This window comes from Leptopilina heterotoma, unplaced genomic scaffold (assembly GCF_015476425.1).
Source record: "Leptopilina heterotoma isolate Lh14 unplaced genomic scaffold, ASM1547642v1 Lhet_44, whole genome shotgun sequence".
NCBI lineage: Eukaryota > Metazoa > Arthropoda > Insecta > Hymenoptera > Figitidae > Leptopilina > Leptopilina heterotoma.
Window position 1 is genome coordinate 3,117,062 of NW_025111084.1, and position 25,841 is coordinate 3,142,902.

At 28.2% G+C, this 25,841-nt stretch overlaps 1 protein-coding gene across 5 annotated transcripts in view; it reads right to left on the reverse strand.

Moving 5' to 3' along the window:
* Nucleotides 1-25,841, reverse strand: part of LOC122506926 (zinc finger protein 704) — a 138,684-nt gene that overhangs the window by 51,357 nt on the left and 61,486 nt on the right. For all 5 annotated transcript variants that reach the window (XM_043619358.1, XM_043619356.1, XM_043619357.1 and 2 more), the window contains one exon: nt 3,838-4,049. In XM_043619358.1, the coding sequence (XP_043475293.1) occupies nt 3,838-4,049 (212 nt within the window). The remainder of the gene's footprint in view (nt 1-3,837; nt 4,050-25,841) is intronic.

A 25,841-nucleotide genomic window follows, 5' to 3' on the forward strand; every position in this document is an offset into this window, starting at 1 on the left:
TCAATTTTCTCTCTAGAATAAATTCCAATCTCACCGGAAATTTTCATAATATTTAGTAAAAAGAGAATATTGTCGCTCGATTTTTGAAGAATAATTTTTCTTTTTTATTACAAAACGTGAGTCGCGCGGGCGCGAGATGATAATTTCGTTGATTATTTCCTCGCTGGAGAATATTGAGAGCAGATTGCACAATTTATTCGACTTGTATATAGATATATTTATACATATACACATGCTGATCGCATAAACAAATCTCGATTGAGGCACTTCGTGCTCCGGTAATATTGTTTTGATGCAGCATTTTGCCCCGAAGACGTGAAAGCGGTTCAGTTTCGTGAAACCAATCACGAAAACTCCTTCTGGTGTTTTATTTCTGTTATCAACGCTTGATTTATTGCCTCCCCTCCGATTCAAACTGCTATCGTGTCAGTTAAACTCGAATTATGGTTCAATGTAACTTTCAAAACTATAGATATATATATACATAAGGAAATTACTTTCCTTGAATCTCTCGGGTGTCTAAATGGTTGACTTTCAATTTTTTTTCTTCTTCTTCTTTTGCTTCACAATTTGTCCAATTATTCTCGGCGAGACATTGAATAATACCAAATTACACAATTTTCCATCTATTTTCATATTGGCATTTTATTTTAATTTTATAAATGTAATTTTCAGATAAAAAATTCCCAAGGATGGAAAAAAATTTTTTTATAGAAAAAGAATAATAATAAAAATTAATTGTTTGGAAAGAATCGAAATTCCTTTTATTATTTATTCTTTTTGTTTCAAGAAGATAAAAATTCATTTTTTATTTATTCTCTTTGAATTAAATCGATAATTTTTGGAAAGAATCAAAATTCCTTTTTTTTAATGCTTTTTGTGTCAAAAAAATAAAAATTCATTTTTTATTTATTCTTTTTGTATCAAAAAGATGAAAATTCATTTTTGAATCAAATCGACATTTTTTTATACAGAGAGAATAAATAAAAGAATGAATTTTTATCTTCTTTGATACAAAAAGAATAAATAAACAAACGATTCTTGATAATTTCGTTACAAAAAGAACAAATAAAAATGATTTTTCATCTTTTTGATAGGAAAAAAGAAATAAAAAATTAATTTAATGAATTTAATAGATAAAACAGTATTTTTTTTTTTGACAAAAAAAAGAATAAATAAAAAATTAATTTTTTTAATACAAAAAGGATTTTGATTTCAAATCATTGTCGTTGATAGATTTTTTTTGTCATCTTTTTCGAAAATAAATAAAATTGATTTTTTTTTTATTTTCTCCGAGTGATGAGAGGAAACGTCGTCACATTTGATGGACATTTTTGCTCCCGGTGTATTTTGCGTGAATCAGCATTGCCATCCGTAATAAGAACTTTGGACCAAAGCTCAGCACCGTGTGTGTAAACGAGAGACAAAGGAACTCTCTCGTTGATTCCAAGTGTCTTTTGATAAATCTCTCGATATCTGTAGTAGAATTTTCTCAAGCTAGAAAATTGAGAACAAAAAGTTGAGAGACGATAATTTTATTGACTTGTTGCGTGTTTATTCCAAACAAAAAGCGTCAACGATAATCGCGCGCGCACAAAACCCGCAGCGAGTATTATATGAGAAATCCACGCGTCTATATCTCTTAAAAAATCACAGAGAGTTGAAAATTAATTATTAATTCCTAGTAAATAATTAACAGTCGGCAATTCATTAACATAATCAACAATGAGTTTTAATTAATAGAGTATTAATTATTAATTTCTAATAAATAATTAATTATAAATAAATTGTTAATTAATAGTTAATTATTAATAAATAGTTAATTAATAATTAATTATTAATAACGAATTAACAATAACTAATAACTAATTAATTATAAATTAGCAATTATTAACTAATAATTAATTAATAATTACTAACTAATTAATACCGCGACAATAGTTTCTTTTTTCCGATTCAAAAACGAAAACATTTTCGAAATTAATTAATAATTAATTCAATATTGAAATAATTTTTAATTTTAGTTATTGTTAGTTAATTTATAATAAATTATTAATTTAAAATTATATTTAGAAAATGATTTCGATTCTAAAAGGGAAAAAAGGAAACTATTGTGGCGGTAATTAACATATCAGAATAATATCCAAACCTTGAGTGTTTTTCGATTTCTTGTAATAGAATTGTTCTTGTTTACCGTGAACGAGATTGCGGGACAAATTGATATTAAAATCTATTGTACAAGGCTCCTCCGAGGAGAGACAGAGAGAGAAAAATCTCGTTCATGGCGAGCAAGAACGATTCAAATGAAGCAGAACAAGAACGAAAAAATGTCAAGTGAAAAATTATCAACGTCACGTTTTAGATTACACGCACAGATGTGTTTATGGAAATTCGAATAAATTTCAATTAAAACGCGTGTCAAAGCGACAAACAAGAATCTTGAAAAAAAAACACTCAACAAAAGCATGTTTTTGAATTATCGACACTTTTGTTTTTCTTTTTTCTCTCTCTCCCTCTCTCTGTCTCTTTATTTCAATTCTTGTTCTTTTTTTTGTCTTTTTGCGCTAATCGTGTTAAGCATCCATGTGGAATCATCGTTTATAAAATAATAGTAATAATTGATACGGCAATGTTTATAAAACTCATTGCTGATAGTTACGTCATTTTATCACTGCATCATTTTATAATAGTCAAACGCATTTGAAACGCAGAAATGAGATTTATCTTTTATCATAAAATGAGGGAATAAATTTCATGACAATAGATCTGCTCTGATTTTTTTTTGTTTTGTTTCTTTTTCTCTTTTTTAAACTCCGCGAGAATTACTCAAGGCAATACATCTATTTTATCTAATTTTTTTTCGTTCCAATTTCTAATTTTGTCTCGAATTGTTAAATATCAATTGTTGTCTTAAATTTCCCACATATTTGATTGCAAATTTAATTGTTTGTTAATTACATTTTAAGGAAAAATGAAAATTTTGGTCTTAAAAAAATGTGTAATTCTTTTCTTAAATTTTTTTTTCTTTAATTAATTTTATTAAGTTAATCGAAGAAAATTGATTACTTCTTGGAAATTAATTTCTCAAGTTTAATTATTTTTTGGGAATTAATTCCTAAAGATTACTTATTTTTTAGAAATTAATTTCTGATCTCTTGGGAATTAATTCCTGAAAATGAGATATTTTTTGGGAATTAATTCCTGATAATTAATTATTCTTTGGAAATTAATTCCTGAAAATTAATTATTTCTTGGGAATTAATTTCTCAAGTTTAATTATTTTTGGCGAATTAATTCCTGAAGATTAATTATTTTTTGAGAATTAATTTCTGATCTCTTGAAAAATAATTCCAAAAAATGAGCTATTTTTGGGAAGTAATTCCTGAAAATTAATTATTCTTTGGAAATTAATTCCTGAAAATTAATTATTTCTTGGGAATTAATTTCTCAAGTTTAATTATTTTTTTCTTCCTCATAGAGGAAGGATTATATTTGGGAATTAATTTCCAAAGATTAATTATTTTTTGGTAATTAATTTCTGAAAATTAATTATTTTTTGGAAATAAATTTCTGAAAATTAATTATTTCATTATTTTTCGAAAATTAATTTTTGAAAATCAATTTTTCTTTGGGAATTAATTCCCGAAAATTAATTATTTCTTGGGAATTCATTATTTTTTGGAAATTACTTTCTGGAGATTAATTATTTGGTTTTGGGAAATTATTTCTGAAAATTAATTATTTTTGTTCAAAAAATAATTTTGGAAAATTAATTTTTATTAATAATTTCTGCTATTTAAGAAAAGAAGAAAACAAGGGGAAAAAAAGTTGTATTACCGTAATTTTGATCACCGATCGGTAGTTGCTTTTGGCCATGTGCACAGGGCGATGCAGAGCCCAATGAAAATGAAATGAGCAATTTCGCTGCGTCAGTATCGTTCATGCAAATACCATTGGCATCGATGCGACAATTTCCAGCGTCTTTGCAATTATGATGTGGAACGCAATCATTAGATTCATTGCCGGAACTAGTTCTACGTTTTCGATTCCTGTAATAGAGAAAAAAACAGATATTAGAAATTAATAATTTAGAGAAAGTTTATAATATCCACAAAAATACCATCACCATTATACAATCTACAGGAGAAAAAAAATATTATGTACTTAAAAATATTTTTAAAAATATTTAATTAATATTAAATTAACGAGTTAATTCTTAACAAACTGAAGTAAATTTAAAAGCTAATTTTCAAGTAAATTTGCAGTAATTGTCGAATAAATAATTTTTTAATTGGAGTAAAAAATTTAGTATATGAATAAAAAATTAAATACACGAATAAAAATTGAGTAAACGAATAAAAGTTAAATAATCGAATGAAAAATTAAATTTAACTACAAAATAGATTTAATCCAAATAAACGATTTAAGAATAAACAATTTAATAGGAATAAAATATTTAATACGAATAAAATATTTATTTGCGAATAAAGTATTTAATGAGATTAAAATATTTAATACGAAAAAACAAAAAAAGAGTAAAATGTCGACTCGTTGAAAAAATGTAATAAAAGTACAAGGAAGAAAAAAGTAAATAAATATTTTACCTATGCAAATAAGAAAGAAAATAAAAATTTTAAATACGGATTTTGAAATTTTTAGAATGAAATTCGAGATTTTTCGTAAAAAAAAGAATTATGTCACTGCGAAAAAAAAACAATTCTAAAGAATCTAGTTATGAAGACGGGCGATTTTACTACGCCAGTCACGAAACTGTCGAAATTTCACAATAATTTCTTTTCCTTGTTTTCAAATATCCAATTTTTTCGTGTCGAGTTCAAAATACGAGATTTAAATGAGAACATCGGATTTAATCAACTCTTTCAAATTCCGTAAAACCAAAAATAGAATCATTTGTAAATTCCAAGTTTATTTTTAACTTCTTTTAAATATTCTACTACGAACAATAATAATATTCCACTGAATAATAATTCGGTAGTAAAATAAAAAAAGGAGAACAAAAATAAAAAATATTGAAATAAAATACTTTTAAAATAAAATAGAGAAGAAAGGAAAAATAGAAAAAAAAAGAAAAAGAGAAAAAAGAAGGAAATAAATAAAGAAAGAAAAAAAATAAAAAAAAGAATGAAGAAAAAAAGAAAGAAAGAAAGCAAAAATTATTTTCCGTCCTATATGAAAATAAATGAAATTAAATTTTCGTAATTGAATAACAAAGTTTGTGAAAAATAAATTGCGAAATTGACGATTTGGAGATGCAATAAGGAAATATTTTGCGCTATTCAAGAAGAAGAAGAGGACGAGTGCCATTAACCCCAGCAGTGTGTGGCTATATTAATCTGAATAATGGACTTGTGCTAACGTCCTCTGAATTGTTATATAGAAAACTGGCGAGTAAATAAGTTAAAGGGCAGGTTCGTGTGTATTTACGACCTTAACGTTGCAGCACGATACTTGACGACCTAGATTCTCCCTAAAGTTATTCGTGTCACATTTCCCGTTAGGCGATTAGACCAAACCGCTAGATAAACTCCCCTACGCACTTTCGCACAAGCACTTTTCGCAAAGTGCATCCACTACACAGCAGTTCCGTTATATCAAGGAATCGTATAATGCATTCAATCGCAAAAAGCAGGATATTTATTATTGTAAACAACAAAATGTGCAAGTGAAGAAAAACGAAGAAAAAATTAAATTTACTACTAACAAAAATTTATTATTGATAATAATGATATTATAAAAAAAAAGAAAAAAATATTTTCCATTTTTTATCTAAAAAATCATCGCATTCCTTCGGTAATAAACTATATATTTATTATTACAGGGTTGTCGTAATAAAACAGAAATTAATTTTTGTTTTTTGAAACAAAAATTTAATTTTGATTTTCCCTGACTTTTCCCTGATTTTCAGATTTTTTCCTGACTGATTTTGACTTTTTCCCTGGCCCTAAAGAATATTCTGAGTCACTCTAAAAATTATTAGATAGTCAAAAAAATGTTCTATTTAATTTACGAATTTCCTTAATTGTAAAATTATGCAAAAACACCAATAAATTCTTTTTTAAATAAATATTTAATTATTATTATTTTTCCATAGGAATTATGAGTTTCCGAGTCTTTGAATTATTCCAAAGAATTTTATCAAAAAATTTGAGAATAATTGAATTTCTCTAAAGAATTTTATTATTTATGAAAATAGTTGAATTCTTGACAAGAATTTTATCAAAAAATTTGAGAATAATTGAATTTTTCCGAAGAATTTCATTATTTATGAAAATAATTTAATTTTTGAAAAGAATTTTATTATTTATGAAAATAATTGAATTTATGACAAGAATTTTATCAAAAAATTTGAGAATAATTGAATTTGTCTGAAGAATTTAATTATTTATAAAAATAATTGAATACTTGACAAGAATTTTATCAAAAAATTAGAGAATAATTGAATTTTTCTGAAGAATTTCATTATTTATGAATATAATTGAATTCTTGAAAAGAATTTTAGTATTTATGAAAATAATTGAATTCTTGACAAGAATTTTATCAAAAACTCTTGAGAATAATTGAATTTCTCTGAAGAATTTTATTATTTATGAAAATAATTGAATTCTTGACAAGAATTTTATGAACAATTTTTTTTCAAGTTTCATTTATTGTAGGAATTTTATTAAAATATAGAAAATAATAGAATTTTTTCGAAAAATTTTATTAAAAATTTAAAAAGAATAGAATTGTTTCGAAGGATTTTTAAAAATATTGTAGAAAATGATTGAATTCTTTCGACAAATTTTATTAAAAATTTAAAAAAAAAATAGAATTGTTTCGAAGAATTTTTAAAAACTATAGAAAACAATTGAATTCTTTCGAAAAATTTTATTACAAATTAAGAAAAAAATTGAATTATTTCGTGAAATTTTTCTGAAAATTACTGAATTTTTACAAAGATTTTACTATTAAAAAAAATAATTTAATTGTGAAAGGTTTATTAAAATTTTTTAAAATAATTGAATTCTTCCAACGAATTTTATTCAAGTTTATAAAAATAATTGAATTTCTGTGAAGAATTTTATTATTTACGTAAATAATTGAATTCTTGCTTAGAATTTTATTCAAGTTTATAAAAATAATTGAATGTCGATAAAGAATTATATTATTTATAAAAATAATTTAATTCTTGAAAAGAACTTTGTTAAATTTTTTTTAAATAATTGAATTCTTGCGGCGAATTTTATAGTAATCTTTTTAAATAATTCTTTTTTTTCGAAAAATTTTATAAAATTTTGTATTTTAAATAATTGAATTCTTGTGAAAATTTTATCACTTATGAAAATAATTGAATTACAACGAAGAAATTTATAAAAATTGAATAATTGAATTCCTGTGAAATTTTGCCAAAAATACTATTAAAATTTTTCTAAAATAATTGAATTTCGATGAAGAATTTTATTATTCATAAAGATAATTAAAATTTGGACGAGATTTTTTTTTTTAAATTTTTGAATTTTGAATATATTTAGAATTCATGGTAATTTCAATAACACAAAAATTCAAAATTTTGTTATAAATTCTAATCATTTATTTTTTTCGAGTACTTTTAATAAATTTTTTCTTTAAAATTTATTAGTGAGGAGATAAGTTTAAGGATATTTTTTAATGGATGGCACATAAACATTTATGGCGCTAAAATTTAATCTTAAACCTTAAATTGCAGCTTTTAAAAAGAAATAACAGAACAGGATGTGGACTGTTTATTTTCCAGATTTTATTAAGGACGCGTATAATTGGAATGTTGATGACAATTAAAATAATAAAAAAAAACTTAAAAAAAATTTTTTTCCTTTATTAACAATAATAGGCTTTCAGTGACAATCCTTCCGCGCCAGCGTAATTTCTTGCAGCGGAAATAAAAAACAAAATAAAACTATAATAAAATTATAAAAATAAAACAAAAAGTCAAAAATAAAAAAGTAAACTTTCTCATATGATAACAATGTATATAAATATTATGTAACATTGTTGCAGAATCGAGAAATCCGTCCCTGCAATTTTTCCCAGTGGATGAGGATCGACCTGCACGCGAGGACTCGACGTTGATTCGAGGTAGCTTGCAATATACCAGTCGGTGTGGTTGCAAATTACTATGGACTTTCCGAGAAAACGTTAAGGCGCACCACCATAATTTCCTACCCTCACTCTCTTTCCCCCAACGAACCGGTCGATTTTCAGGATTAACCTGCTTTTCACTCTCCTATATAAAACACATATTGCGAAGAAAAAAAAAAGAACAATTTTATTTCCAACGAGCCGCAATATAAGAACAGGAAATTTAAAAATCAATTTCGTAAATCGATTCCCGTTTAATTAAAAGCATGCAAAAAAAAGAAGCTCCACCCCAAAAAAGATGATTCGAATGGAACTGCAAAAGAAAACGAAAAGAAAAATACAAGAACGGAGAGAGGGAGGCCATTTATGGACTTTCAATCTGAGGACATTGAGCACGAATCGCGAAACGAAGAATCTCAAGGCCATCGCTTATAACCGTTTCAGGTGGAACGGTACATCATGAAGGAGTCGAAAGTGAAACCGGCATGATGCGATGTTTCGAAAGTACCATATCCGGCAAACTTTCTGCATCCTGGACCCCATTTACGATTTCAAAACAAATCCCCCATCTCCAGGACATGTCGCGTAAGCAAAACATTCAGTACTTACAATCATAAAAACTTTGTCTCTTCCTCTCTATAAATTAATTATTACCCCCAAAAAATCCTCTTTCGCAATTTATATGACTTTAGTCATATTTTCAAATTTAGTCAATTTCTCGTCAGCCTTGAAACAATATTCGATCAATTTTCTCTGAAGAAATTTACCATCATCATTCTTCTCGCGAATTTTTGAATAAACCAGTGTTTGCGAAATATTTAATGACATACATTTTTACGAGAGAAATCATTTCCTCGTTCTTCGAAGAATCTTACATTCATTAAAATTCGCCGGACACTTGAAATATTTAGCAGTGTTTGTTGGAATGAAATTGAAACGAGAATTCAGGAAAAAAAAAGAATCGGGTCATATCTTTTTCTTTTGTGCGGTATTTCTTTTTCCTCTAAATTCCCATTTAATGACTAAATACTTCTTGCGCTAATGAAGGTGAACTCCATCAGCACAATTGCAAACCAAATTTAGAAATAAAATTTGTACTCTACTTCAGTGGAACAAAACTCTTTTTTTTTTATGGAACAAAATTTATATCCACAACAGGAATAATCAATTTTTGAAAATTGAAAATTAAAAATTAAAAAATTGTAAACTTTTTGTACCTAAATAATTCCAAAAAAATGGAAATAAATACAGTTAGGCAACAGTAGGCGAATGAGGAAACAATATTTAACGTCGAGACAATGGAAAACTTGGCGAAATGAGACTAAGAGATCTTGGGAAAGAGGAAACTTGAACTGTACGATAAGGTATAGACGAAATATCGAGGAAAGATTCGAGAACAAAGGTTCTCGATTTCTTGGGAGTATTTCTGGGAGTGATAGACCCTTTGAAACAGGAACAAAAAATTTCTATCAATGGCAAAAGGATGTTTATTTGTAAATTTTTGCAATCGCAGGTCGAAATCAATTCAACTTGTATAATATCCTTAAGAAACCTGCAAAAGCAGATGCAAGAAAAACTGCAACAGAAACTGCAAAAGAAACTGTAAAAGAAACAACAAAAAACAACAAAAAAACTACAAAACGAACATCAAAAACTGCAAAAGAAGCAACAGAATAAACTCAAAAAATTGTTGCCGCAAAAAAAAAAATTTCCCCTGACTTTTCCCTGAGCGATTTTCAAGACGTCCTTATAGATTTATTAAAACATCACACCGTATAGACGAAAAATGAAAATAAAATAAGGAAAAAAAAGGCTAAGAAAAGGAGGAACATCGTTAAAGAAGCAACTCTTCTAAAGAAGGAAGAATATTGTGAATTTCTCAAAAGCCCCAACGGCCCAAGTATTGGCGAGTTGCAGTTGCAGGAAAGTAGGAGGTCAAATACCAAGAGTGGACACAATGGCAAGGAGAAGCAAAGAGTAGGTAAATACTAAACTAGAGTCTCTAGAGTTTGCAGTTTATTTCTCCGTTTGGCAGTGGAACATGGTGCGTGTAAGCAGTTAACCTAAACCCTTCCAAGTTGTCCAATCGCATTGTATCCCCGTGATTAAAGAGCACGAGGACAAACGACGTTGGTACACACAAGCAGCCTACATATATACAAACATTCAACACATTATAACCGCATATTCCATGGCTGACTTAGGCTACCTACCGCATCGTCAAACCTACACGATTCTTCACCTACGTCTCTCATTTCTTTTTTTTCCACACATCAACATATTTGAAATTAATTTTTCTCAAGGTCTTTTTGTCAAGTTCTTTCTGTCTTTTTGTCTTTTTGTCGAATATCAACTTGGAGGAATCACTAGATGAATCAGTAGAGGAATCATCCTTTGTAAATTGTATTTACAAGGATGAAACATAAACACGGCAAATAGTAAATAGTAACCCAGTTTTCCAGCGAGTAGAACGCGCGATGACCCAGTTACCCGGGGATCCCGCCCGGAATACGAGCTGACACGCTTCGTGACCTATATATCCCGGTTTGCCATTTGCCCAAAAAGATGACGCGGAAGGCAACACTCGTCGTGAAAATCGATTTTCCCAGTTGGCAACAACGATCGGGAGTTGTTGAGCCTTCATTTCTCTCTCTCTTTCTCTCTTTCTCTCGATTTTACAACCACAATTCAGGAGAGAAGCTGAAAGAAAAAAATGCTACAAAAATCACCAATAATTATATACAACAGTCTCGATTTGCAATCAACAATAAATGTTTTAATACTGCAAAACTCTCACAAAGTGGCAACTATCCATTGACCGACTTTTAGTTTTCATTACTTTCAGATATACAATGATGATGATGATGAAAAAGAGGAACAAAAAACGAGAATCATGACAGAAGATTGATTCAATTTTACTGTGCTGGCTATTCAGCCATAAAATTGTGAATCCACTGGTCGAACATAAATCGACAATAGAGGAAACTATTACCGATTCAAATCGTAATTTTTACAAGTTGGAACTTTAACAGTCTTTCGAGGAAGCAATGTCTTGGTGGTGAAATAAAATTCAGACTACCTGTTTGATTCCGAATGAGAATCACTAAATTGCTTTTGAATAATTCTATGTGGAGTTGAACTATAGCAAGGCAAATTATCATCATATTCTGCAGTATTTAAGGATTTTGGAATTTAATAATTTTGGTGTTAAACGGTTCTATCAAATGGTTTTAGAGTCTGTGGACTCTGAAACCATTTGATAGAACCGTTGAACACCAAAATTATTCGATACCAAAGTGTACGTGGCTAACGATTCTGAATACAAATCGTACAAATGGCTAATGATTCTCAATACAAATGGTACGAATGGCTAATGATTCTGAATACTAACGGTCAAATGGCTAATGATCCTAAAATCAAACGGTACAACTATAGATAAAACTAAATAATTTCAAAGTTGTAAATAGCCTAAGAGTCTGTTGTCGACGATCATCTCTCGACATTAGCCAGACTAGAAGGACACTTTGACTTTTCCCTCTCTTTGAACGTCATCTTTCCTTGCGCAACCAACTGTCACGACATTGACGAGTATGTTCAATGAAGGCGTATATGGCAATAATACCGAATAAACAACAAGAAATCGCCAACGGGCTTTTTGTAACTCCAGCGAAAGGTCAAACCATCTTCTAGGCGAGCTGAACACAAAATATTTTACCAAACACAAAATACTTTACTAAACACAAAATATATTTAAAAACAGAAATTTTCAATTCAATCTGTGGAATATCTCTTCCCTTCTGCACTTAGACGATAATTTCATCAATTCGTAACTTTTTTGACAAATTTTTCAAGAAATCTACAAGTTATTTTTCATAGACAAGTCTATGGAGAATGTGAACTATGGAGAAGTCATAGAGAAGTCATGGACAATATGTGTTCAATATTCTGACAACAATGCTATCGGAACATTTCTAACCGCCGTTATCCTGACAATAAATCGACAATTACAACAACAGTCAATTAATTAAATATCGGAAAATCGACAATTGTCGATGAAACAGCAAATTGTCACCTTCGAGAAATGAAAAGTGAACCTGCAGCTACAAAATATGTATACTAGTAAATTCTAAAATGATACCATTGCAATCAAGCGCCCACGTTTTCTTTCGTAATCGAATCCCGTGTCATTAAACCAATACATGACACAATAGGAGGTCACAGAGTGGGCGTCCACTAGAGAGAGAATTTTTCGTTAATCGAACCGTGTAACAACCACGACAGCAATATTCAAATCCATTGTCCACTTTTATAAAAAGGAATGCATCTGACCTATTCTCTTATCTACTGATCCAGGATCTAATTCCTCCTTTCAATATTACAATTCCAATAATACCAAAGAGTACAAAAATACACAAAAAAAAATTCCTCACAACAAATGCTATCGGAACATTTCAAACCACACTGAAATTGAGGAAGGAGGAATTTTTTGTGTACTCTTTCCTGGAATTCTTTCTGATTGCATTCTTCCAATGAATTAAATTACCAAAATGTGGTGAGACAATTTTTGAATTTAACAAAATCCAGGAATATAAAAGAAAAAAAATGCATTTTCCCCTTGCATCGGGAGGAGCATTGACCCAGTTTCATAGCCATCCGGGTTAGGAAGTCAAATATAGGGTCTATTTAACCCACATAGATGTACAGGAGTCGAACGACCTGAATCGAGCGACCCGATTTCCGTTGGTACGACCCGGAACAACCTAGTTTCCGAGTCCTGTCCCGAGGGCTCCTGGACTGTCCTAATTTCAAGTTCGCAATACATATATACACAAACGCGTATATTATATTCCACTTTCCACGGAGTTTCGCTTTTCCCACCTCTATCTCTCTCTCTATTTCAATATTATATTACAACAAAAGATTCTCATTACAATATATATACAGTTTTCACAAAACTGCATCAAACTTTCTGTACGAATCCAATCATTGGACAAAGTTCCGACTGGAATTATTACCCAGGTCCACAATTTTTAGTTGGCCTACAATTTAGTTGTACTATGATTTAATTGTACTATGATTTAATTATACAATTTAGTTGTACTATAATTTAATTACACTACAATTTAATTATACATTTATACTACAAATTAGTTTCCAAAAATTGTAGTCCTTAAGATGCTCCTTCAAGGCAGGAGCAAATGAAAAATATTTAAGGACAAGACCGAATTTTTAAATAATTGTACGGTATGGTAAAAGTACACTCCTCGTGAGGAGGGAAAACTCTAAATAAAAGTACACATAAGGGGCCGTCCATAAATTACGTAACACGTTTTTAGTGAAATTTTGAACCCCCCCTCCCCCTATGTAACAAGTTATAACAAAATCGTTTTACACCCCCCCCCTATCAATGTTACGTAATTTTTAAAAATATTTTTTTTACTAACGTTTTTCGAAACAAATTTGTTTATTACTGTTATTTTTAGTATTTATATTGTACAAATAGCAATACAAAATTAAGTTAAATATAAAAAACATTTAGAGGAATAATTTTATTAATCATACTGAACAACCAAAAATATAACATTGATTTTTTAACAATAAAAATTGTATATTATTCCCAAGAATCGATTCGCGAAATGATTCGATTTTTACTTATTTTGAAGTGGCGACAAGGGACAGCTTTTCAAAAATTTATCCATTATAAAGAGATTAAGTTCCTTATAAATATTACGTAACAATGATGATTGACCCCCCCTCCCATGTAACATATGATAACATTTTCTCGAACCCCCCCTCCCTCCTAAACGTGTTACGTAATTTATGGACACCCCCTAACTAAAAAGAAAAACTATGTTACGTAACAAATTTAGAAATTATAAAACACTTTTTTGCATCCTTTGTCAAGATTAACAACCATTGTTTTCTAAATACTCGAAACTTATGAATATTACTCAGAATTCCCGCATTCTTACTCAATTTACACAAAAAAAAAAGAATCCTTGACTCTTCCTGGTTAACATTAGTATTCCAGTTTTTTTCCACTTCTCGACAATGAGCCATACAATTATATCGTTTAAAAAGATCGCAATTCCCACAACACATGCCCTAAAACAAAAGAAGGCATAAAACCTTGGATCTTTCGTTCTAATTACCAAATTAATTTCAATTACCAAACCAAAACAATATTCAAAATTTTAACTGAATCTGGGCCAGTTTCACCAACTCCGATTAAATGTTAATCAATCATTAAAGTCATTTTAGGATTTAATCATTGATTAACTTTTAAACGGAGTTGGTGAAATCATTTTAGGATTTAATGATTAACTTTTAAAGTTTGTGAAACTGCCCCCAAGAGATGGAATTTTAGAAATTGTAATCAGAAAAATATTCTGATTTGAAACTATAAGCCAAAACATTAAGTTTCAAGAGAGGGATTGGGGGGAAAAAAATCTGCGAGAGGAGGAAAAAAATGCAAGAAGTGAAAGAGAAAAAGACAATGGTGAAAGTGAAGTCCACCCTCCGCCGAATAGATGGTGTGGAAAGGTCATCCGAAGGTCGGTTTGTGCACGAATATGCAAACCGTCCTTCGAATAAGCTATAAAGAAAAGCTGCTCCTCGAGAGCGCGATACACTGTACCGAAACACGTACGTGCAATCTATATCGACACGTGGCAATGTGCATTGGTGTTGGTACACGTGCAGTTTAGCTATAACGCTGCCTGCACTCGACCCATTGTCCCAGTTTCACCAGTGGACGGAAAGCAAGCGCAGAAGGAAGCAACAACCACCACCACCACCACTATCATACACGTTTACACACACATCGATTAGAACCATTGGCACTAAACTCTCAACACCTTCCTATATACCTAACATTGCAACCCACACATCTAGTTAAACTTCCAATGCACGAAAACCACCCCCTTTTATTATGTTAAGACGCCGCTTCAACAAGTAGGGTCCTCCCAACTTCGATATATGGTTTATTATACACTACTCTCTATGGTTTATTAGTTTCCTCATCACTTTAGTTTATTTTCTACACTGCTCCATCGCCAGCAAAATAATAGCTGCATACGAAAAAAAATCATAACTGCAGTATGAAACATTAAAAACTAGAAACTAAAGAATGTCCACAATTTCGTTTTACCACTTCTGACAGCTTTTCTAGGTTCGACACGCAGTGCCGAAAAGAATCCTTTTTTGCGCGATCGAAAAGAATTTAGGAACCATCACGAAATCGAAACTATGTTTTGGTTACCGGAATCTAAAATCAACTCTTTAATTTCGAATTGGATATTTAAATCAAAATTCTGTTTATGAATTCTCTTTATATTTTGATATCAGAATCAGCTTTTAGTTTCAATTGCAACACCTGAATCAAAAAAGCATTTTGCTTTGTTTTGTTACCAGCAACGATATCAAAAGTCAACACTATAATTTTGATTCAGATATCGGAAGTATTAAATGTGCCGAAAAAGCCAATTTTTATTATTCCAATTTCAGCGAATTTTTATTTAAACGATTTTTTATCTAACGGAATGTTAAAGTAGCCGAATTTGAAAATTTAAAATTCCGATTTTAGCGATTTTTCTTTTAATAGAATCTAAAGTGAGCCGAATTTTTACTAACGAAGTGTTAAATGTGCGGAAAAAGCCAATTTTTATTATTTCTATTTACGCGAATTTTTATTTAAACGAATTTTTACTTAATTAAACCATAAATGAGCCGAATTTTCAAATTCTAGAGTTCCTACTTTAGACATTTTCTATTTATGTAAATGATTTTTTATCTACCAGAATGTCAAAGTAGCAGAAAAAGCAAAGTTTTATTATTTCAACTTCAACGAATTTTTATCTGACAAAAATTTTCAAAGAGCCGAATTTTCAGAATTAAAAATTCCGATTTTAGCGATTTTTCTTTTAATGGAATTTGAAGTGAGCCGAATTTTTATGCATCGACGTGTTAAATGTGCCTGAAAACAAATTTTCATTATTTCTAATGACGCGAATTTTTATTTGAACGATTTTTTATCTAACAAAATGTTAAATGAGCCGAATTTTCAAATTCCAGAATTGCGATTTTAGCGAATTGTTATTTAAACGATTTTTTATCTAACGGAGTGTTAAAGTAGCCGAATTTTCAAATCTAAAAATTCCGATTTTAGCGATTTTTCTTTTAATGAAATCTTATCTGAGCCGAATTTTTATGCATTGAAATATTAAATGTGCCTAAAAACAAATTTTTATCATTTCTATTCACACTAATTTTTATTTAAACAAATTTTTACTTAATGGAACACTAAGAGAGCCGAATTTTCAATGTCTACAATTCCTGCTTCTGCTAATTTCTATTTAGACGGATTTTTATTTAACGGACTGTAAAATGAGCCGAATTTTCCAATTCTACAATTGCTACTTTTGCTAATTTCTATTTAGACGAATTTTTATCTAACGGAATGTAAAATGAGCCGAATTTTCAATGTCTACAATTCCTGCTTCTGCTAATTTCTATTTAGACGGATTTTTATTTAACGGACTGTAAAATGAGCCGAATTTTCCAATTCCTATTTAAGTGGACTTTTCTCTATATATGAAACCTGTGCCTATGTCAGAAAAAATACTTATAAGCGAACTTGCAACGACAAATATTACGAAGTATAGCAGGAATACCAGAAATAATCGACAACTTATGATTAATTATTGACAAAAAGAAAATTAATGATATGACGAATTTTTCATTTCAAAATTCAACCCTTGGGGATTATTTCCTTCGAAAAATCCTTGAGGATTACATTTTTGTGATTAAAATCCTTGAGGATTATATTTTCGGTATTAAAATGATATTAAAATTTTTGTCTTATAATTCCTATTATGACGCTATGATTAATTGATATTTCAACTACCCTTGACATTAGTGAGAAGTCTGTGAACATTTTGGAGGGAATTGGAAGTATCCTCACGAAGGAAAGAGAGAAAGAGGTGCTTCTGCGCAGCCATTGCCTCCGTTGAATTTAGTTTCAAACTCCAGACATGGCTCACGGGGAAAATTGGTAGCGGTCTCTGGTATCAATGTACATGTGAGTGTGAGAGTAAGAGAGTGAGCGTCGGTTCAACTCAGAGGGAGGGAAGAGAGGGTGGAATGACAAATTGTGGGGTCGCTCGGTGCCAGGCTGGGGCCACGGATCGGGGTCGATCGATGCAGCTACGTACAGCCAGAGGCAGACTCGTGGCAGATAAAATGGGTCAGGTACACGGAGCCAAGTTTCTTTCCGTCTTATACTACATCCTCTCCACTCCCATCAGCAACAATTTTTATATTCAAAATCATTATTTACTGCCTTCACCTTTCTTCCCAATCGGATCTTTATTATTTATCTCCTTAAATACTAGTGCTTACATTACTAGCGCTTGTTTATAAAAGCAAAATTCTGATGATGCTAATGATACCTGTCAACAAAACCCAAATTCATTAACAGTCCCCCCAACACTTCTCGATTTTTCTTTTTTCATACAATAATTTCTACTTTTTTTGCTAATTTGATTCTCGCACCTGACCTAGTTTCTAGAAATAGTGAACAAAACAGAGAAAAAGGAATTCTTTACTTCTTCAATATGAGAAAACCCGTTATGATGAATTTAATGAAAATAATGAAAAAACGACTACTTATATGCATCCTAGGAATGATCAGAAAATTACCCGACGAATGAGATGTAATTGAGCTGTGATTATGTCAATTATACCACGAAGAGATGGAGATTGGGAAGAAAGAAAATTACAACTTTCTCTCACAATAATTAGCCATTGTCGAATTAGTTTTTTTTTCCTCTTTCCTATTCTTCAAATTGTGAAAGCAGGAAAAGAAGGATTTTTAACCGGAGTCTTCGAAATAAAGAAGGAGTAGAGTGTAAAACTGGGGAAAAAAAGGAAATACCAAAAAAAAAGAAGAAATAGAAAAAGGGAAAGGAATAGTAAAGTAAGAAGTCAGGAAAAATTTCAGCATACAGCAAACTCAAACACACCTGGAGCAAAAAGAAGATGTTTTCTGATGAGTTTGCAAGTTGCAACTTACAAACTCATCAGAAAACATCATCTTTTTGCCAAATTGAAATTTTTTGACAAACATCAAAATTCTGTCAATGCTTATAAAAAATTCACAAGCCAACTTTTTTGTTGTTGTTGAAAATTATAAATTAATTGATTTCGAAATTCGACTGATGATGAAAATTGCGAAGAATTCAAAGCGAGAAAAAGTTGTGGTATGAATGAAAGTACAACTCACATTATCGAAAGACAAAACTAGTTTGGATTTATCGGCCCCCAGTGGGAAGGAGGAAAAAAAAATTCTATACACTTAACAGTAAATAAAATTGTTCATATATATCTGTGTGTTTGTAGAAAAAGTGGCATCATTTATAGAATTGCTTAACCTTCCTTTCGCGACTTGTTTAAAACAACTTTCTTTAATTCCAAAGCCTTGTTTTTACACTCTGATCTTGAAAACTAGATGATATCATCATCAATATCAACAGCATGATCGTAATCATAATCGTCATCATTATTATTATTATCATCATAATTATTATTATAAACATCATTATTATCATCATCATCATCATAATCGTCATCATCATTATTATCATCATTATCATCAACATTTTTATTTCTCTAAATTTAAATCAGTTAAAATTGAAAATAGTATTACAGGATTGCCAAAAAAATTAGTTCTGTTCTTCCCTGACAATTTTAATAAAACCTGAAAGGATTCAATTCCATTATTTAAAAAATTTTCATTAAACATCTTCGAAAGAATTCAATTATTTTTATAATTAAAATATTCTTTTCAGGAATTCAATTATTTTTGAAATTTTTCATACATTTTTCGAAAGAATTCAATTATTTTTTAAAAATATTAAAATTCTTTCTAGAAATTCAATTATTTTCAATAGAATTTTAATAAAATTTCCTGAAGGAATTCAATTATTTTCAATAAAATTATAATTTTTTTTAAAAAGAATTCAATTATTTTTATAAATAAAATATTCTTCTCAGGAACTCAATTTTTTCAGTACAATTTTAATAAAATTTCTTAAAAGGATTCAATTATTTTCAGAAAATTTGATAACATTTTTTATAATAATTCATATTATTTTCCCAAGTTTTAATAAAATTCACCAGAATTCAATTATTTTTATAAATAATAATATTCTTTGAAAGGAATTTAAAAATTTATGCAATAATGTTATCAATATTCAATTATTATATAAAATTTTAATTGAAATTCATTTTTGAATCAATTTTTATTTGAAAATTCTACGAGAATTCAATTATTTAAATACGAAAATAAATAATTTATTGAATAAATCAATGTTTTTCAAAATTGAATTCTCATAAAGAATTTTACAAACAAATTTTTAAATAATTGTATTTTTTCGATGAATTTTAATAAAATTGTCAAGAATAATTGCATTTTTCCAAGGAATTCGATTAAAATTGTATTAAAAATAATTGAAATTATGAAAATAATTGAATCCCTGTAAAAAAAATTTGATTATTGATGCAAATAATTGAATTATGGCTAAGTATAAAAAATTTCTAAATTGTTGTATTCCTCTGAAAATTCTTGTTATTTATGAAAATAATTTAATGTTTGCTTAGAATTTCATCGACACTTTTTCTTTAAATAATTGAATTTTTTATGAATAATTTTATTAAAATAGCAGTTATTGAAGATCATTATGAATGGAGGAAAATTTTGGAAAATAATTGAAATTTTGCCAAGAATTTTATTAAATTTTTTTTTAAATAATTGAATTCTGCACTCTAAATTTGAATTAGTGAAAATATTTACTAATTGGAATTAGTGACTGACTATTTGATTCTGAATTAGTAAAATTTACTAATTCAAAAGCAGAAAGTCAGTTACTAATTCAAATTAGTAAATATTTTTACTAATTCAAATTTAGAGAGTGGAGAAAAATTTTATTAATTTTTAAAGGTAATTTAAATTTTGACGAGATTTTTTTTTTAAATTTTTGAACATATAATTAAATTTCTGTCAAGAATTTTATTAATTTTGATAAAATACTTGGATTTCTGCAATCATTTATGTAACTTCTCCAAAATTCAATTTTTTCCATTTTTTCATTTTTTGAAAATAAAAATCCCTGACTTTTAATTTTTAATTTTTTTTTTTTTTAACTTTTAATTTTACTTTCCCTGACCTGTGGCAACCCTGTATTATCATCATCAGCACCATAATTTTTTTATCTCTCTAAATTCGAATCAGTTAAAAATAAAAATCAGTTTTAACAATCAGTGACTGAATTTTTGCTTCTGAATCAGTTATTTTTACCAGATTGAAATTTAGAGAGATTATCATCATCATTATCATTATTATCGAGAAATAAATCACGGACGGAAAAAACAAAAACACACAGACACATGACAATTGACAAACAGTCGACCTTATTACAACTTCCCAGTTGGATGCAAATGGCTCACGCTTCTATTTCCAACCTGATTAAAAATCAGGTCTCGCGGAGCTTTCAATATAAAATACAATAGAATTCGTTCTGCAAGGATTGCAATATTCTATAATATGTTCTGTCGCCAGTGGCTCAAGATCGTTTGTCAAACGCTGCCTGCTGGCGACTTTTTTCGCACTCAAGGTCCTGCCTGCCTAGTGTTTGCTTTGAATAAATATTCTATGACTCCATATGTTTTTCGTCACTATACTGATGGTGATTGTATACATATATTTGTATGTATATATGTAGACAGTTTATCGCATGACTTTCAAGGATTCGACGAATTTGGCGACATCCGCATTGGGCTAGGTCGGTGCTCACCTCTTGTAACGGCTCAAAGCCCATGTAATAGGCGTTCAGACTGACAAGTACATGAAACAACTGACCATGAAATTTCTTCATGGTCGCTCTACATCCCTGGAATTTGCAATTTTATTTCTCATCATTACAGCGATTAGTGAACAACCAAAAGAAGAAAACGGAATTTTCATACAAAAAACTACTCTTCAAATTTTACTAATTTTCAAATTAGTAAAAATGTTTACTAATTTGACTAAGTAACTCAATTTTTGCTTTTGAATTAGTAGACTTCACTAATAGATACTTATTTCTACTAATTTTTTGGTTAATTTTACTAATTCAGTAGCAAAAATTTAGTCATTAATTCAAATTAATAAACATTTTTCAACTAATGTTACTAATTCAAATTGGCAAACGAATCCGCACTAATTCAGATTTAGGGAGTAAAATTCTAAAATCACTGAATTTTATTCACTAATTTAATTAGCTACTGTCGCTGTCAATATTAATCACCTGACTAATTTGATTCTCGAGGGGAGCATACGTCAATAACCAAAACCATCAACCACAAAATAAAAATAGAACTAATAAATTAAATATTAAAATTCAACATTAATTTTTAGTAAAATATTATGTACTATCTCCTATAATAGTAGTTGCAATTTGTTTTTGTTAAAGTTTTAGTAAAACCCAAAATTTTCATAATTCATAAATTTACAGAAACATTTTAAAATTATTCCCCTTATCTCAATAATTGAATTTTAACTCTTTTGCAAAATTCAATTATATTCAAAAATTTTTTTGATATTTCCAAAACAATATTCTTTCCTTAAAAAAAAACACTTATTTTTATAAATTGCACAATAAAAATATTTTACAACATAAAATTCTATTTCAATAATAAAAAAACTAATTATTTCTAAAAATTACAATTATAATTTTTTTTTTTTTTTGAAATTCAACTATTTTGAAAATAATTGACTTCTTTCGAATAATTTTATTAAAATTTCTAAAAGCAAATTAACTTCCTGTGAAGAATATTTTATTATTTAATAAAAATCATTGAATTCTTTCAAAGAAAATTATTATTTATATAAATAATTGAATTCTCATGAAGAAATTTTCAAAAAATAATTGAATTTTACAAAGAATTATTACTATTTATTAGAAAAATTTACTAATTTAAAAACAAATAGTCCGTCATTAATTATAATTAGTAAATATTTTTACTAATTCAAATTTATAGTGCAGAATTTAATTATTTTCAAAAATTTTCCTCAGTTCTTAATGATTTTCAATAACTGCTATTTTAATAAACATTTTTTAAAGAAATTCAATAATTTAAAAAAAGTGTTGATAAAATTCTAGGCAAACATTAAATTATTTTCATAAATAACAAAAACTTTTACTATTCAATTTTTTCGAAGATATTTAATGAAAGTTTATTAAATAATTCAATTCTTTCGAAAAAGTTTAAAATTTTCAAAAATAATTGAATCCTTTCAAGAAATTTTATTAAAATTATACTGAAAAAAATTGAGTTCCTGAGAAGAATATTTTATTTATAAAAATAATTGAATTCTTTCGAAGATATTTAATGAAATTTTTTTAAATAATTGAATTCTTTAAAAAAAAATTAAAATTGTATTGAAAATAATTGAATTCCTACGAAGAATATTTAATTTATAAAAATAATTCAATTTTTTGAAAAATATTTATTAATAAGTTTCTTTAAATAATTTAATTCTTTTGGAAAATATTAAAATTTTTGAAAATAATTAAATTGTATTAAAAATAATTGAATTCCTGCGAAGAATATTTCATTTACAAAAATAATTCAATTCTTTAGAAGATATTTATTAAATTTTTTTTTTTAAATAATTGAATTCTTTTAGAAAATATTAAATTTTTCAAAAAATAATAGAATTCTTTCGAAAAATATTCAAATTTTCAAAAATAATTGAATTCATTCAGGAAATTTTATTAAAATTGTATTGAAAATAATTGAATTCTTTCGAAGATATTTATTAAAGTTTTCTAGAATATAATTGAACTTCTGCAAGGAATTTTCTTATTTATAAAAATAATTCAATTCTAACGAAGATATTTATTTTTCATTTATATTATTATTTATTAAAATTAAGGAAAATAATTTAATTGTTTCGACGAATTTTACTAAAATAAGTCACACTATCCAGGGCCCGAATTTATCAATCGCTGGGATTTTACCCTATTTTTTTTTGTTGCCAAAAATAATAATTTTCCCTCCTTTCTCAAAAACCAAAAAAAAAAACTTCCTAAAATAATAAAGAAAATCAAAAAAGAAAAATTCCTCTGATTTAATTTGCCCAACTCCAGGAGACGTTCACCTTAAAACTCTTCATTTTAATCCAACCTCCATTTTAATCTCAACTTCCACCTCAACCTCGAAACCTACAAACGCTGTGCTGCGCCGCCTTGAATCCGAGAGTTTCTTTCCCGGCCAATGTCAGCGAAAGTAGTAGCACACCAAAAAATCGATTTAATTTTCCAAATAGAACAATTGTTTCTCTTTTTCTCTCTCTCTTTTTTGCAATTCGCCTTTATTTTTAGTAAATGAATCCAAGAAGGATAAAAATAATTTTTTCCAAACCAAAAAAAAAAGGTAAAATACTCCCCCTCCCTTGGAAACAGTTTCTTAACACCGAAATTGGATTAAACTGATTGTGAGGCGAGCAGTACAACCCGGAGGCGAGGGTGGACCGTCGAGAGAATAGAATCTAGAGGAGATGGTCACTGGAGGGCGAGAGGGGAGGTAAGCAAGGGTCGTGGGAGAGAAAGAGAGGAGGGTGAAGGGGTGGTGGGCGGAAGTGTTCCGGGGGTTGCCTGGTCATATACAGAGCGTAGTGCACCTGACCCATATAGCTTCGTGGTATTGATTGACCCAATTCGTAAAGCCGGCCGCTCACCCCCCCCTTCGTCCTTCTGCCACCTTCACCTCGCCTATTCTATAACCGCCTCCACTGCCCCCAACACAAAACAGAGTGAGAGCCGACTGAAATTACGTAAGTTAACCTAGTGACTGACTGAATGATGACGAAGAAGACGACAAACGACGAGAACGCCGACGACGAGCCCCCAACAAGACCAAGAATTTATTTCTACGTCAACGCTCGGGTGGAAAAAATATTCTCTCCCCTATTATACTTATTATTATAATTCCTATTTTCTATACACCAAACCCTCATCATCAACATTTTGTCAAGGGGAGAAGAAAAGAAGAAAACTCTTCGATCGTCATGACAAGACTTTTCTCATTTTTCTAGATCAATAAATTGGATTCATTCATAGAAATAAGGGAGCGAAAAATAGTGACGTATATAAGAAAAGGGAATCAACTTATGCGGGAAAACAAATTTATTCACGAGATAAAATATTAGGAGCAAGGAAAAAAATCTTTATCTAAAACAGCTACAAATTTTACTATATTAGCGAAATTTTTAGTTGTTACAATTAATACAATTAACACTTTCGTTATTTTAGAGAAACTTATCGTTGTTCCAGGTAAAAATTTATTTTCCATGAAAGAAAAAAAATATTTCAGATTAGTTAAAATTTTTACTATAATTTACAATTTGCAAATGAAAATATTTCCTGTTAATTGAATAGGAAAAAAAAAATTTTTCACTGAGAGAAAAATTTTATTTGAATCAAACATAATTTGATCAAATAAAATTGTATTTAAAGCGAGTAAAATTGTATTTGAAGCAAGTAAAATTTATTTACACCAAATGGAAATTTATTTGAATCAAATAGAAATATAATATTAATTACTTAAATTGAAATATTCCGAATTAAAATCGTCAAAGTTTACTTTAAACAAAAATATTTACTAAAACTTAAAAAAATATTTAATAGAACCGATAAAATCTATATTTCAAATAAAATTTATTTAAACAAAAATTCAAATATTCGTTTAAATTGAAATACTTCGAAATTCAAATATTTAGAAAATATAATTGAAATATTAATAATTAAAATTGAAATATTTCTATTAAAAATATTGAAAAGTTTATTTGAATCAAAATATTTAGAAAATTTAAAACAAATAAAATTTATTTGTACAAAATAAAATTCAAATTTTAACTAGATATTTAAATTGAAATATTTCGAATTCGAAATTTAATTTGAATACAAAATTGAAATATTAATAATTAAAAATCGAATTTTTTTCCATTAAAAATATTCAAAAGTTCATTTGAATCAAAATATTTAGAAAATTTGAAGCAAATAAAATTTATTCGACCAAAATAAAAATTTAAATAAATAATTAAATGAAAATATATTTCGAATTGAAATATTCAAAATTCAATATGAATACGTAGCAATATTAAAAAATTCCCAAACAAATAAAATCTATTTTTACTAAATAAAATTAATTTAAATAAAATAAAATTCAAATATTTATTATTTAAATCGAAATATTCCGAATTCAAAACTTGAATTTTATTATTTACAAATCGATCGTTCAAATAAACGACATTTTTTTCTTTCGTTTTTTTAATTTATATTTTACTAAAAAAAAAAAAAAAAAATGATTTCATATATGTGAAAAAAAATTTATTCTAAACTAACTAAATATTTAAATATACCTAATTATTTTAATTTTTTTCTACTAATTTTTAAAAATATTTGAAAAAAATTTTTTTTGTTCATTTAAACGTTCAAATCTTTAGGAGAATTTCAAATTAAAATATTTATTTGTAACAAATAATTTCTAAGTCAAATCATATTTTTCTTCAAGTGCAGAAATTATTGATTTACCTCAAGTTTATTTTTCTCTGTAAATCTGAATTAGTAAAACGTCGTTCACTTATTAAAATCAGTAAAAATTTTTTTTCCCACTAAATTTTA